At 37.7% G+C, this 16693-nt stretch overlaps 1 protein-coding gene across 6 annotated transcripts in view; it reads left to right on the forward strand.

Annotated features, from left to right (window-relative positions):
- The window catches only part of Rapgef6 (Rap guanine nucleotide exchange factor 6), a 162928-nt gene that overhangs the window by 12870 nt on the left and 133365 nt on the right, over positions 1-16693 (forward strand). For all 6 annotated transcript variants that reach the window (XM_032911944.1, XM_032911941.1, XM_032911940.1 and 3 more), the window contains exons 2-4: positions 8472-8542; positions 10832-10888; positions 15204-15287. In XM_032911944.1, the coding sequence (XP_032767835.1) occupies positions 8472-8542; positions 10832-10888; positions 15204-15287 (212 nt within the window). The remainder of the gene's footprint in view (positions 1-8471; positions 8543-10831; positions 10889-15203; positions 15288-16693) is intronic.

Raw genomic sequence — 16693 nt, forward strand, 5'->3', positions numbered from 1 at the left:
TGTGAAGTTAAAATTATTTAAGGTTAGTGTGGACATAGTAAGTGGATGAAATAAATGAAGGAGAAAAGCAGGTAAAGGGAGAAATAGGTTAAATGAAAGAAAGGAAAAGGAAGCAATAGAGAAACATGGAAGAGAAAAGAACAAGAAATTAGGAAAAAATTAAGTAAAAAATAAAGATTTCCCAATAATGAAAAAATTCAAAAACAAAGGTAAGTGCAAGAAGGGGACTAAAAACATAAGAACATCTGAAACAGCTTAAAGTACTATTAAAAATAGCTTGGGAACAGAGGAGGATACAAGGTAGAATGAGAAAAGAGAAAAATATTGCTCAATAAATTTCTGTGATGAGGGCCGGAGAGGGTCAATTAAACTGGGCTTCTGTCTTTCCTAGAGCTTTATGCTGTCGCTGAGTTTCTTAGGCAAACTTGTGGTGTCTGGCAAATTTGATAATCTTCCTTGTTTGAACACCAGTGGCCTCTGCTGGTCACACTTAGATTGCACTCTGGCAGGTTCTCTCCCCTGGCACACTCTGAAGAGTGTGTCAGGTCCCTAGGCTAGGATTGGAGTTAACAGGCAGTTGTGAGCCACAGGGCGTGGGTCCTAGGAACCAAACATCATATGCAAGAGCAGCAAGCATTTTTAACTGCTGAGCCATCTTTCCAGCCAACCTTCCACCATATAGTTTCCAGTAGCTGGTTATATGTTCGCAGTTGTTTTCTTCTGTTTTATCTGTTATGCTGTTAATGCCTTCTGTTAGTTTTAAAGTCTTTTGAGTGTATTGTTCAGCTAAAAGATTCTGATAGATTTTGTAAAAGCTGCTTTTACTTTCAGTTTCTGTTAAAGTACTGAAACGTGTGTGTGTGTGTGTGTGTGTGTGTGTGTGTGTGTGTGTGTTCGTTCTACAATCTCATTGGGTTTCTTTAAAAACCCTCTGACACTGACTGAAGTGAAATCTTGTTTTCTTGAAATATCTTAATGCTTTGGGGCATGTGCCATTAAATGTTCATGCTGTTCTTTGGCATTGAGGTATCCTAATCATTATGATATAGTTTGAGCCCGTTGTCACTTTTACTATACCAGCACCGAATGGAGAGTCTATATTTGCTAATACAACATTGTCACCTCTTGAGCACAATTTAAGCCTAGGTTTGTCTCATGTGAATTCTATGTATGTCATTTGGAAAGAACCAAGAAAGTACAGTCTTTTAACTGCAAGTTTCTGCCTGAGTCCTGTAGACCTTGCTGCCTCATCTGTAGCTCCACATTTCTTTCTGGTTTCTATTATATGACAGTGCAGGATTCAACCTTGTTCAGAAAAGAATCTCTGGATAGATCTTTGATCCTTGGGCTTTTATATTGTACTAGTAGCTACCAATACTTGTAAGATGAATAGTACTTTGAGCCTACATACTACCAGCACAACAAAATGGTACTGTGACCAAGGGTCACAGTGCTATGAGCTGCCTGTTGCTGAGGTGGACTCCTGGCCCAAGATGACTGCAACCAGTCATAGGTGTCAGTCTTCTTCTGGTACTGAGACTGTTCAGAGACTGACCAGCTGAGTGCTAAGTTACAGCGTAACGCTTTGTGCTTACTACCCTGTCCCATGAATTGAGTCTTCATTCCACACTGTGCTACCAAATGTTGGGATAGTGTTGATGAAGGTTCAGTCCTGATCTGCCTGGCTGATTAAGCCTGGTCAGGCTTTACATGTTGAAGCTGTTAATAGTCACGGGTGCACTGGGGTCCATAGCTGGTGGTAATGAAGGATGTGTTTGTCCTGCTAGTGTATGGACCTATCTGGCACTTTGACAGTTTAGAGTCCTATTAGTTAATACTACCTTGGCAATACTGGCACTGCCTGAGGTTGGGTATGGGTAGTAGAGACAGGACCTTGGCCACCAGAGATGATGTTAAGCTATTTCATACCTGAGTCTCTCATAGCTACAGAGAACTGTACTACTTTTAGTAAATTAGATGTGTTGGGGATTCAGTCCAAGGCTGGAAACAACACGTGCTGAAACTGGAGTTTGTTCTACCCATACACAAAGATCTCCCTGTTGCAGGAGCCAGTGTCCAGACTCTGTGTGTAAAATCTAGCCTGCTTATAGGGCATTCAGTTTCTATAGGGTGTTTGGCCTCACTCTGGACCAGGCATAAAACTCCAGGCCAAAGCCTTTGGCTAGCTTTTATGCTCTGCTCTCTAGCACTTGGAGTCTTATTTTCCCTCCACAGCCTGAGGGTGAAGGAGGTAGCCAACCTCCCGATCTAAGCATAGTTGTGGTGGATAGAGGATTGCTGTCAGGAGTCATGTGACTGTCTAACACTGGGTTTCCCATGGCTGGCCTGGTACTGAGGATCAAATATCAGACCTGGGTTAACTTCTTAATTATACCCTAAACAGGAGCCCCTAGAATAAATATATCTACAGTAAATGTTGTGGGTTTGGATTGTGTGAAGGGTACAGGAAAGTTTGTTTTAGTGTGACAGTGACTCCATCACTCACCTCCATACAGAAGACACTGATCAGCATTAGAAAGTCTGGTCATGCGTTAGTTAACAATGAGGATATGTTTTCAGAAAAGCGTCATTGGGCAATTTTGTAATTGTATGGACTTACACACACCAACACAGTACAGCTCAATCACTTCTGTGACATCTTACTGCAGTTAAGAAGTGTAGTAAAAATGAGTGAGGCTTGTGCCAGTATAGCATGGCATATACTATTTGCAGTGTTACGGATGAAACCTGGGGCCTTATGCATTCGAGTTGGGCATTTTACCCCTGAGCTATATCCCTAGCCCTTGAGCTTTTCTTCATGTCAGTAGAGGCATACTCTCAAAGAATTATGAAAGAATTGGGAAGAGATTTCGGTCAGTAAAGTGTTTACCTTGCTTACAAGCATGAGAACCTGAGTTTAATCCTCAACTCATGTGAAAAATCAGGTGTGATAGTGTTTGTAGGATTCTTGTTGTTAACCAGGCAGTCATCCAGCCTTACTGAATTCCAGGCCAGTGAGGGAGAGACTACATCACCAGTAATAAGTAAACAGATAGACGATGGCAAAGGAACAACACTCAGAGTTGTCCTTTAGCCTCCATATGTACAAATATGTGTGCATGCATGAGCATACACAGCACCAATAAAAGGTATAGTATAACAAGCTAATGCAGTGCTGGAGTCACTTATCTTTATCAACTGTTAGTTATTATATATAACTGTGTTGCTATGTTTCTATACAACTGTCGGGACAGAAGCTCTGTTTACACAAGAATCACACAGACACATGAGTCTGTATTGCCCTATGACATCATTACAGCTCTAAGGTCACTAGATAATAGGGGTTTTTCATCTCCACCATAATGGGACCACCATTGTGTACATGGTTTGTTGCTAACTGCAGTGTGTGACTTCACTTTTTTGCTTAGCTGAAGCCTTTAATTTTATTCCTAAACCTAACCTGGTCTTTGTTCTAATGCTCTGAATAATTTCCGCAGTACTTTGTTGGTACAGTTAAAGAAACAGATGCTAGTGATTTGGGGTGTTGTCATATCCCAGATGGTTAATTTTCTGTCTTCCTCATGGCTTCTCTTTTCAGGCTCCATCAAATAGCTTTCAAGTACACTCTGTAAGTGATTAGCATCCCCTTTCTAGCATATGGATTTGTGACTGCAAACAAAGTTCTATAAGACTTTCAGGTTCTATTGGTGTTGCCCCCCCCCCCTTTTTTTTAAAGAGGAGCTAAGTGGGGTTTGCTAGGATAGATTTTGTTTCTTAGGCATATACCAAGAAGTGTAATAGGTCATGCATTTTCTCAATCTTGTCTCATAATGGTTAAGTGATACAAAAGCCCCAAGAAACTCCTTTCTGTGTTAAAAAAAATACAAATAAAAAATAACTACCCATGTGTTCTGGAAGTTGTCTTTTTATGAAGGCTTAGTGTTTTGTATCTTTTTAGGTTGGAATATTGGAAGAACTGGCATTTAGTAAGCATCCTCATTCTTTTACTTTCATCCCCAATTAGTATGTTACCAGACAAATAATTTAGAGTGGCATGGTGCCTGTCTGTGAACCTAAGATTAGTGTATGAAGACTTGCTTGTAGGGCTTATTAAACTAGACCTGAGACATGGAAACATAATTCCTAAGATTCTGGGCCTGAGAATGCATTTTCCTCAAAGCTTCCAAGTGTTGCTAGTTTAGCATTTCATAGGACTATTACTACATGCACCAGAACTTGATCGCAATTCTGCCACCCCTCACCCCGCCAGGAGTGGGCTTTCCGAATAGTCTTATTATGAAACCTTGACTTGAAATGATGTAGGATAGGCTGGTTTTGAATTCAACGGGTTGATTCCAGGACACTAGTGGACATCTGCAGATTCTCAAGTCCCTTATATAAAAGTGCTGTATTGCATGTAACATATATACACCCTCTCATATACTTCATAGTTTCTCTAGATGACTGATAACTAAAATATAAGTAGTTGCTATTCTATATTGAAGTACTACATAAAAGCAGCTCTATTGGGACTGGAGAGATGGCTCAGCGGTTAGGAACACTGATTGTTCTTCCAAAGGTCCTGAGTTCAATTCCCAGCAACCACAAGGTGGCTCACGACCATCTGTAATGGGATCTGATGCCCTCTTCTGGTGTCTGAAGACAGTGACGGTGTACTCACATACATAAAATAAATAAATCTTTAAAAAAAAAAAAAAAGGCAGCTCTATTTCTCCCTGCTGATGAAAACCAGTTTATTCTTTCATATCAGCAGCTGCCCTCACCTGATGCTTCTTCGGCCCTAGAGTTTAAAGTTACTCTGCTAGCAGCTGTAGCTTAAGTTCAGTAACAGTCTTGTACTGCTTCTTTCCTCAAAAACTGTATACACCCTTAGGAATCAAGATCACCAAACCTGCAGAGTCACTATTAGAAATATATATTTCTTCTGGAATGAACTTTCTTATTTGACTTCTTACTTGAAATGTTTCTCTCTTTTTAAAGATTTATTTATTTATTATGTATAAGTACACTAACTAACTTCCGACACACCAGAAGAGGGCATCGGATCCCATTACAGATGATTGTGAGCCACCATGTGGTTGCTGGCATTTGAACTCAGGACCTCTGGAAGAGCAGTCAGTGCCCTTAACCACTGAGCCATTTCTCAAGCTCATGTTTTTCTATTTTAATCTAGTTATTATTTACCTGAAAAAATATTTTCCTTTTTTTGTTGGTCTTTCGTTTTTCCATTTTGAGACAGTATTTTTTATAGCCCAGGTTTACTTCAAGCTCCATATGTAGCTGAGGATGACTCTTGACCTTCTGATTGTCCAGGTTCTATCTCTTGAGTGCTGTGATTATAATGATGTGCTATCTTATGCTGTTCTCTCTCTCTCTTTTTTTTTTAATTTAATTTTACATATTTCCATGTGGTGACCACTGTGTCTTCAAGACTAGAGGGGGACCTTTTGCAGGTTTCTAGAACCTACTTTTGGTATAGTTTCTCCCCATCTCCTTCCTTTTTTGCAAATTTCTACTCCCTTCCTGCCAGTTCTTTACAGGTTTGAATATAGTTTGAATAATCATATGTATCACCAAATGTATAAATTTCTGTTTGAAGAGTCATCTGCCTTTGTTTCTTATTTTAAAAAAAATATTTATTTATGTATATGAACACTTTATTTTCATGCCTTCATGACAGAAGAGGACATCAGATCACATTACAGATGGTTGTGAGCCATCACATGGGTGCTGGGAATTGAACTCAACCCCTGGACAAGCATCCATTGCTCTTAACTGCTGAGCCATCTCCAGCCCCGTTGCCTTTGTTTCTTGATATCATTCTTTTTAATGAAAAAGTCACAGAGCTATTAATGCTTAGCCCAAAAAAGGTGCTTGCAGCTAAGCTTGAAGCCCTGAGTTTGGTTCCCACACATGGTAGAAGGAATGACCTACTCCCAAAAGTTTTTCCCTGATCTCCACCTGTGCACCGGAACTGCTACAAAATAAATGAAACTATAACGAAAAATGTCTTTCATATATTGGTTTTATTGTTAGGAGTTTTAGGTACATTCTTGGTTGAGTCTCTTTTACTCTTGCCTTGACCTAAATTTGAAATCCCAACAATCTTTTTCCTTTGGAAGGAATGTCCTTATGTACCCAGGGTACCCCAATAGCTTTACTGACATGGCAGGTTCAGTCTTACAGTGTAGTCGTACAGTGTTTATTTCCTACCTTGTGGCATTTGCATTGCCAAGTACTACATGGTACAAACTACCTCTGATTCATTTGCTTGTTCTTTCTGTTAAGTAATATGAAATCATACATAATTAGGGTATCTAGATGTTTTTGGACTATGATGTGAAACAGTAGGAACATTGAACTAGCCCTATGGCAAAAACATAAGTTAATATCTCATATGAAAACAAACTATTATAATCAGAGTACACTAGCTAGATCAGTACTAGTTGAGGATACTTAGCTCCAGCAACAGTATTGTGTCTGAAACTGCAATTGTGATGGGGGCTAGAAACTGTCTACACAAATTGAATACAGTATAAAGGGCTGCCACTACTTGTCCTGGTATCATTAGTCCCTTACTACACACACACACACACACACACACACACACACACACACACACACACACACACACACACACACACACCCCTTCTGAACAAGTCTTGTCTGTCTTTGGTTTACTACTTTGTTCCTGGGGGTGAATAGTTTCAGATGTTTGCATTAAGCTTGTCATACATAGGTCCACAGCTTACTAATGAGGTCATGGAGCCATTATGGGGGTTATTCTAACTGCCAAGTATTTAAACTCTAAATTCAAGAACAAAGAATAACATATTAGGTGGGTCTGTTGGTTTAGTGGATCCACTATGAGTTAGGCTATTGCCAAGACTGTATTATCTTCAGCAGATTTTATTTAGGTAAGATTGATTCTTTAATAACATGGCTTCTTAATCTTATTGTACTTGCAGGTCTAAAGTTAGGTAACCTTGTTCCTGTCCCATTCTGATTGGAATAAATCATAGAACTAACTGAAATCAGTGGGAAAGACACACAGGGTCCAGTTCTTGATGGGAGTTGGTGTATTCCTATTGCAGGAAAGCATGAGATACTAATAGAAAAGAGGAAATATCATTGTAGCTGTATTAGAAATTTAATTTGTTTTATCTGCTATCTTCCAAATCTTTATAGAACTTTCTTATTTGACATGGTTTCCTTTTTTAATCTTGTTACCTTTTTTATTCACTTAAAATGTTCTTCACTTGTCATTTTAATAAGGATTAATCAGAGATACTGTATGTTAACTCTCCATAGTTAGTAGGAAATTGTGATCTTTGGATTCAGTGCAATGTCTCTCTTTATTAGTATCTCCATGTTGCCTTATTAACTTACTAGAAAGCAAGCTGTCTTGGTTTCTTTTTTCTCTGTTACTAATTGATACTTGGCAAGTCACATATCAGAGTGTGACAGTAGTTAGCAGTGGTCTCTGCTGATATGAAAATGTTTCTTATGAGAGTATTATATAGAGAATTTAAGTTTGTCTGCTTTTTATTATCATCACCATATACCATAATCTTAAATAACATGAGTAGCAGAACACACTTTTCTGTTGGGGATGTGAACTTCTTTGAAGTTCTCATTTTCATATTCCAAAGCTCATAGTTAAGATTGTATTTTATCAGAGAGCTAAAGAAAGATTACTTGCTGTTCTTACAGTGAACAGTAGTGCTGTCCATTGGATATCTTTTTGTTTATAAGAAATTATAGCACTAAGTCTCTTTAAAGTCTTTAGAAAATCATGTTTTAAAAACCCTGGGGCTGGAGAGAGATGACTTAGTGGCTTAAGTCTGTTTACTGCTCTCTGTTCTGCAGAGAACCTGTGCTCCCAGAACCCACTGTGAGCAGCTTATAACCACTTGTAAATCCAGCTCCAGAGTCATCACATGAACATACTCCTTACCAACACCTTATGTACATAATTAAAAGTAAAATAAATCTTTAAAACAAAGGGGAAAACAGATCTTTTGGAGGTGTTAGATGGGATGCCTAAAGCCTACAAACATTGAGGCTAATCTGGAGGAAACTAAAAATAAAGCAAGACATAGTTAGTTGCCTATGTGAACATTTTAAATATTTTTATATTTAGTGTCTACAAGTGTGTGTCCTATCTGTTTAGAAATGAAGTAATGAGGTGATATACTTAGGTAAGAAGTAATGACTTTTTGGCTTTTTTATTGTTTGAGTAGATGCCATGCTCATTGAAGAAGAGGGATTCCTAGAGGGAGCTCCTCCTTACTTTTTTGAAATTTGTAATTCAGAGGTTTTGTGGCCTTTGTATATTTAACAGAGCTGTCCTAAATGGTTGGATGCTTAAAAAGATTTGAGTGAGGGGGATGGGTCATATTTTGAAATGTATATTTGAAAAGTAATCTAAAAACTTTTCTGTTCCACAGGACTTAAATATTATTTATTCCTATCTCCATGGGATGGAAATACTATCAAACCTCAGGGAGCATCAGCTTAGGTAAGTATAATTGGTGTGTCAGTCTGTGCTGTGTCTGTTCACCATGTACTTGTGAATTGTGAAGCGCCTTTTACAGTCATCCTATTTTAGGCATTTGGAACACTTAGATTAGATCTCTAGTATCCTAGAGTTTGAAAGCACAGTAAGAACTGTGTACAGCCAGGGTGGAGTTAGCCTACACCATTAATCCCAGGACTTGGAAAACAGAGGCAGGCAGATCTCAATGAGTTTGAGGTCAGCCTGGTCTATTGAGTGAATTTCACTACAGTTAGAGCTACACAGTAAAACCTGGTTTCAAAAAACCAAAAAGGAAATGGAAGGAAGAAAGGGGAAAAAAAAAAAGAAAGAAAACAAATGTATGCTATGCAGAAGTAAATACTGTGAGTATGATACAGCATGGTGATGTGAAGACAACTAGTAGCTGCTTGAATTTGGATGATTACTGAAGACCTCTTTTAGGAAATGGGTTTTGAGTAGAGGCCTCTGTAATAGGGCCCAGAAAATGGGCCAAAGAATACTTTTGTTTCTGGTACAGAGTGGGAAGAAAAAAAAAAGGTAGAATACAGTAGTCTCAGGGAGTCAGATAACTTAGGAATTTTTGTAAGGCCAGACATAGAAATTTCTGTTTCTTATCCCAGTTTTTCTTAGCCACGGTATTTAAGTCTTTATCATATGCACTGCAGTTTTGTCTTCAATAAAATAGGGTGATAACTTTGTCTTTGTTACAGTACTTTTAATTTAAATGAGACTAAAGAACTATGCTCTCAGTATGTGCCAGACTGTGGAGTGGCCCTAGTTTTTTTTCCGTCTCTGCGATAAAGACTGTAACTAATGTGGGAAGGAAAGGATTCATTTGGCTTGCAAGTTCCCATTACAGTCCATAATTGAGGGAAGCCACAGCACGAATCTGAGGCAGGAACTGAAGCAGAAGTTATGGAGGAACACTGCTCACTTTGCTATTTGTACAACCTAGGGCACCTGCATACAGATAGTACTGCCCACAGTGATCCGGGCCTTCCCACGTCAACTCTTAAATCAAGAAAATGCTTCCTAGACTTGTGCACAGTCCAGTCTGATAGAGGCAGTTCCTCAGTTAAATTCCTTCTTCCTGATTATTTGTAGGTTTGTGTTAAGTTGACATATGCTAACCAGCACAGAACTCAAAACTCTTCTATTTCCTTTTTGAAGAGTTCTGCCAGATGCTTAAGATGGGCACATGTTAACCTGGCATGAGTTTCTGCAGCCAAGGTCCATACTACTTTATGAACCTCTGCTTCCTCTTTAAGTCAGACCTTGCCTGGCAGTGGTGGTACACACCTTTGATCCCAGCACTTGGTAGGCAGAGGCAGGTGAATCTGAGTTGAGGGCCAGCCTGGTCTACAAAGCAAGTTCCAGAACACAGAGAATCCCTGACTTGATAAACCAAAAAGAGGAAACGAAAAGTCAGACCTGTATATCTGGGATCATACGGTTATATTGTACACCCTTTAGAGTGCTATAAAGCATTAATTATTGTGATTTTGTATATTTTCATTCAATACGCTTTCTTTCCATGATCAATTAAATTAGTCCACTGCTTTTCCTCAGTGTTCAAGGTTTTGATGATGAACCAGGTTGTTAAAAATATAATTTATTTTCTGTTTCATTCTGTTTTCTGTATAAAGTAACTTAGGTGTTAGTGTTTGTGAGTATATCAGGAAAAATGAAAACTAAAAATGAAAACAATCATCAAAATGTATTTATTTTCAAGATTTTTTTGTGTGTATATGTACTGCTGTCAGCAACTGTTCTTCACAAGATGGGGGGATGAGCCATTCACGTGTATATTTCATCATGATAAAATTATTTGGTGTGAATTGACAAGTTTTTTAATGTGCATAAGAATTTTAATTCCATGGCATCATTGTGGTTTTGATTGGCTTTGTAGTTTTGTTTTACTTTGCTTGATTTTTGTATACAAAATCTCACTGTACTGCCCTGATGAGCATGATATTCGTGCCAGGCTTCATATGACTGCCTCGGCCTCAGTCACCTGACTTAGGCACATGCCTCAGTCACAGGCATATGCCACTATGACTGGTTTGCATTACTTTTTAAAAAGTGAGAGAAAGGCAAAATACTTTAAATCAAATATTACCTATTGCTTTTATTAAAAATATTATTGCATTATAATATATTTCCAAGCTTAGTAAAAATTTAGTTTTATGTCTGATAATTTTTCTATGATAGAACTGACAGTTTTGAAACAAAATGTAAGATAAAGCCTTATCTTTTTACTCTTCTTATTAGGTTAATGTCTACAAGAGCACGCTATGAGAGATACAATGGCAATCAAATGCTTTTTTGGTAAGTATTTTTATGATTAGCTCAGATTAGTGACTTATGTTTAAATCTGGACTTTTTACATTAAAGTTGATTTGGTAATCATAAACTAAAGTATAATAAATAATACAAAACATCGGAAATGGTCTGGTACAGTCAGTGTTAGAAACCGTGGCCACTGTTGCTACAGAGACTGGCTTTCTTTTCTAGTAAGCTCTACTCAGTACTGTTTTGGAATGGTAGTTACAATTGTGACTTTATTGTTATCAGTTAATTTACCTCTTTTTCAACCTCTTACTAAAGAATCTTTTAATCAGGTTGTTAAAAAGTGAAAGGAAGGCAAAATACTTTAAACCCAAATATTATCTATTGCTTTTATAAAAAATGTTATTGTATTACATATATTTCCAAGCTTAGTAAAAAATCAGTTTTATGTCTGATTTCTCAGATGTCAGTCCAGGATTCTTTAATGTTCTACCCTTGTTCTGTTGGGGTTTAGGAGTTGGGATGGCTTGTTGAACACATACATACCTGAAAACGGATAGACCAGGTCAGCAGCTCAGGCTCAAGAGCTAACAGCTGTGTGCTGGACCTTTCTCAGGGTCAGCTTATAAAGGCGAAAACCGCAAGAACCACAGAGCTCATATGCAGGTGCTGACAGCGCTGCCCAGTGGTAGGCCCCAACTCAAGCCATTTTAGACATAACAGTTCATATTCACCTTTAATTTGGTGGGTCCTACATGAAGCTTATAGTTGTAGAATATCTTAAGATTAACAAACCTCTTAGCATACAGAACATAACAGGATATATATGCAGTCAGCATGACCCTGCCCTGAGTCAAGCTATTTTTCTGTGTCATTGACTGGCAGGTACATTACAGCAACAATATGAAATAGCTGGCAGGCATGGGACAAAATGGCTACAGCTTTGGTAGCGAGAACAGTTCTCTTTTACTGATGTAATTAGAGTCTATGTTGGTTTATCTATTTGACTGTGTATTGGGGTTGCTTCCAGTTTTTTACTGTTGTGAAGTGAAAAGTAGTCTCCCTGTGGAAATTTAGCTCACACCTTTGTACCCTTACATATAAATTCCACTTAGATATCTTCATATAAATAGAATTACTAGAATATTACATATTTTGGAGTTGCTAAATGGAGTTACTAAAATTGTGCAATTGTATGGGTGTCAGTCAGCTTCCTCCTATAGTTTACCAGTGTAAGTAAGTCCTTGTACCCATGTTTTTTGTTTGCTTTTTTCTTTTTTCAAGATCAGGTGAGGGTTAGACCAGGCTGGCCCTGCACTCATGTAGATCTGTCTACTTTGGCTTCCCCAGTGATGGGGCCAAAGGCATGAGCCACCACGCCTGGCCTTGTTGACCCATCTTTAACAACCTTTGCAGCCTGTTTTGTGCACTTGCTTCAGTTTTAGGCATTCTGCTCATCACTTCATTATCTCACTGTGATTTTATCCTACAGTGTCCAGTTTACTGATGATGATGAATGGTTCTCATGTTTTCAACTTACCTGGCTAGCTTCTAATGAAATCTTAAGAGTTCTTAATCATTTTTCTATTGTAGTGCCTTATTTAGGGATTTTTCTGTATGAATTATCAAATCCTTGGTAGATATGCTTACTGCAAATGTTTTTCTCATTATGACTTTTGTCTTTTCCACATCTTTAAAAGAATATATACCCAGAAAACAAAAGGGTTATTAGATCTGCTGGAACTGGATTTATAGGTGATTATGAGCTGCCCAACACAGATCCTCTGCAAGAACAATATGCACTCTTAAACCCCTCAACCATCTCCCTAGCCATGATTAATGCTTTTTAATATCTGCTTTTAAAAAAATTGTAAGTCAGGCATGGTAGTGAACACCTTTAATCCCAGCACTCAGGAGGCAGAGGTAGGTTGAATAGTTTATTTAGGGCATGAGAAAGGGAGTTGGGAAGGAAATAGAGACAGACAGAGCAATAGAGAGGGAGGGGTGAGGAGGGGGGGAGAGGCCCGGCCAGGAACGCATGGAGAGAGGGGGAAGGGGAAAGAGGGAGAAAGGGGTCAGGGTGAGAAGGGGCAGAGAGTAAGAGTAAGAGGAGGGGCAAACAGCCACTTTTATAGTAAGCCAGGCATACCTGGCTATTGCCAGGAAATGGGCGGAGCCTAGAAAGAATGCTAATAACATCAACAGAGTAAGATTCTACCACAAAAAAAAAAAAAAAAAAAAAAAAAAAAAAAAAATTCGTTAAAAAAAAAAACACTTTAAGGACAATTTGATGAGAAAAAAAAAATTCCAGCCCTGGGGAAAATAAAGGGGGGTTTTAACCCCTTGGAAAGTATTTGCTCTTCTACCAGTCTAGCAAAACTGAAGCTCCAAAAAAAAAAAAAAAAAAAAAAAAAAAAAAAAAAAAGAAAGAAAGAAAAGAAAAAAGAAATCAAGAAGTTGAGAAGAGTAAATATCAATGTCAGTATAACAGTATAAAACCCCATGATATCAATGTTAGAAAGGATTTGTATCAGCCAAGAATTCTACAAGAAACGAGAGGATTAACCTTTAGTGTCTAGAACTGATTACATCATAGGACACGGACTGATAGGATCTATCTGATGATCTAAAATTTACAGCTGGGAATTTTAATGAAAAGAATAGTTTGATAATCGATAGGAGGTATAAGGAGAGAACAGTGAGTCATCTCCAGGCCCAGAGGCAGGAGAAATATGTGAGAGAAGCCATCTACTATTTTAAAATGTCTGTAAAGTAGGCAGAATTCAAGGCAATCCGGAGTGAACACACTGAGAATAAAAGATGTCTTTCAGATGTCTGACTGGAGTTCAGAAGCCTTAGGTGTTTTTACCCTTGTGCTTAGTTGTTAAGGTTCAGGAGAGCTAGTGAGTGTCTGCAGAATTTTAAATGTTTACTGACAATTAATAACATTTTTTGACAATTCCTAGAAAATGAGTGGTAAATACGGAGATCTAAAATATTAGAGTATTTTGGTAAAAGTTGTTGAATTGTATAAAAAAGGATATCCTCACTTTCTCTTTCACACACAGATACTCTCTCCTACCTTCACATACTCTGGTATGCTAGAAGTGGAACTTTGGGTCACAGAGCAGCTCTATCACTGAGCTAAGCCCCCAGCCCCTTTAGTGGCTTGAAATTGGAATTTTAATCAAGCTCCTTTGCACTTGAAGTTTAGACTGTGATATAATATGAAATTGTCTAAAGATGTAACTACTACAAAGTAAATAGGCTTTGTTTGGTAGTATTTTGTTTCCCACAAGTAGATGCTCTGAACACTTGATACTTTTCAATCTTCCTTAAATCTTTGTGGAAAGGCATATTTTTATGTGAGACTATGTTTTCTAATTTTCAGTGGACTTTTCCTAAAATAAGTTGTTTAACAATTTGGATTGTTTGATAAATAGTCCCGGGGTGGGGGAAGGAACGACAGTATTCCTTCTTTTACCTTTTCACATTTTGACAACTGCTAACTTTGCATACTTTTGACTAGCTCTTTCTTCCTGGGCCTACAGTTTAATTATAACAAAGTTGGACTTATTCTTCACCCTTAACTCTGTCTTGTGATGCTGGCTGTTTTCTGTCCTATCTTTCATAACTATTTGTATTTTTTTTTTTTTTTTTTTTGGTTCTTTTTTTCGGAGCTGGGGACCAAACCCAGGGCCTTGTGCTTCCTAGGCAAGCGCTCTACCACTGAGCCAAATCCCCAACCCCTATTTGTATTTTTTTATGATGTATGTGTGCATATGCTATACTTTGTCATCCTGCATGTAAATGTATGTTGGTATCTCTTCTCTGATTATATGAACAGACAAGAGGACAATTAGAAAATAGAAGAACAGTAAGAACAGTGAACTGAAATTATGTTATATAGAGGTAGGAAGGATAAAATTTTGGAGCCGCAGGGTAGAATTCCTTTTTGCCCTTTGCAGTACAGTACTGTATTTTAAAGAAGAGCTGATTGTGATTTTCAGTGTTTAGGCACAATGATTAGGCACAATTTTTAACAACCTTTAAGTTGGACTAATTTATGAGAATTTTTCTTAAAAATTTTTTTAGTGTTCTCATGTTTCCCGTTTATTGGTGATGTGAAGGTTTTCCCCCCTTCTGTATATGTGCTGAGAATTATCCCCCGCCCCTTGTGAACATGCTTTGTGTAAAGCCTTAGGTAAGGACTATGCAGGTCCCCCAGTAGTGTTACTTAGTTTTTAGTTATTTGCAGCATTATCAGAATGCATTCTGTGTTTTGTATTCATATTGAATTGCACATATGTGGACATTTTTGTTTGCTTACTTTTTTTCTTATATATTTAAACAGTTCAGAAACTATTGCCAGATGTTGGTATATCCTGCTTTCTGGATCTGTACTTGTAAAAGATTCTATGGTCCTTCCTCCTTGCAGGTAAGTTTCCATTGATACTGTGTGTTTGTTTTGTGACTGGGTCGTAACTATTTATCTTTGAACTGTTCTCCAGCCTCAAGTCTCAGTGTTGGGATTTTTGCATAGTCTACTCCATCTAGCTATACAAAATTAATATTGTAACTCTTTCATTCATTACTTCAGATCTAATGTATATTTTTTTCTCAGTGGATAATATATTCTTAAAATATATTTTCTGTTGTAATTGAACATTTTGGCAGGAGTCTATTACTGACATTTCTGATGGTGTAATTTTTCCCTTCTTTGTGTTTGAACCTTACTCAGTTGTGTGACTTATTTTTAGTTTTCTGTAAGACAAAGGTAATAATAACCCTTGGTAAATGTTGTCATGAGGCATTAGCAAGCCCGTTGCTCAAAGCTTTCAAGAGTCTGTAAGAACTCATGTTCTAGAGCAAGATTACTGGTTTGTATTTCTAGCTAGCGGTTCGTAGGCAGGTAACTTACTAGAAATAAGTATAATAGATAGTAGTGGAAGCTGTTTCAGGGGCTGGGTCTGCAAAGTAAACGGTGAGCATAAATCTCTTAGTGCAGCTCTTGGCTATTTACAGTAGTTGTTAGCAATCTTTATAATTATTTTTTTCTTTTAATATACCTTTAAAATGTATTCTTTCATAGTGTATTTGTATTTTGATTCTCTCACTTTCCCACTAATCCCCTTCTCAACAAGTCTTTTCAGTGTGTGTGTGTGTGTGTGTGTGTGTGTGTGTGTGTGTGTGTGTTACACTCATGCTGTGTTATAGTGCACATGTGGGGAAATCAGGACAACTTGAATCTGCTCTTCCTTCTGTCATGCAGGTTCTGGAAATGGAACTGAGGTCCTCAGCTTGGCAGCAAGCACCTTTACTCACTGAACCATTTCATTGTCCCAAGAAGACTTTTAAAGTGGGACATAAACATACAGCTAAATTAGTTTAGTAACGTTAAATTTATTAAACTTAAGGCACAGGGAATCTCAATTTATATACCATTTTAAAAGTTATATCTTGAATTCTAAAACTTTTAAATTGTTGGCCATGGGTTAAATGAAATCTGCACTTCATGAGTAGAATAAAGCATGTTAACCTTTTACAAAGAAATTCTTTTGGTTCTTGGTTATTTAAGCCCTTCTGCTATTCCTTTCTGCATGTTTGTGAAATTTAATATATTTGCATTGAGTCAGCTCTGAAGCCCCTGCATGTGGTTGATTTTAGGATTAGTATTTTCTTTTGAATATTTTAAACCACTCCTCTGGTTTTTAAATAGTTCCAGATTTGCTGCAGTAACTGTTTGTAGCCAATAAGTGACCATTAAATTATAATCTCGGCAATGAAGTTTTAGTTTTTAAAATAACTCATGGTAATATATGAGTTTTTACAAGTTAAAGAAAA

This window comes from Rattus rattus, chromosome 9 (assembly GCF_011064425.1).
Source record: "Rattus rattus isolate New Zealand chromosome 9, Rrattus_CSIRO_v1, whole genome shotgun sequence".
Taxonomy (NCBI): domain Eukaryota; kingdom Metazoa; phylum Chordata; class Mammalia; order Rodentia; family Muridae; genus Rattus; species Rattus rattus.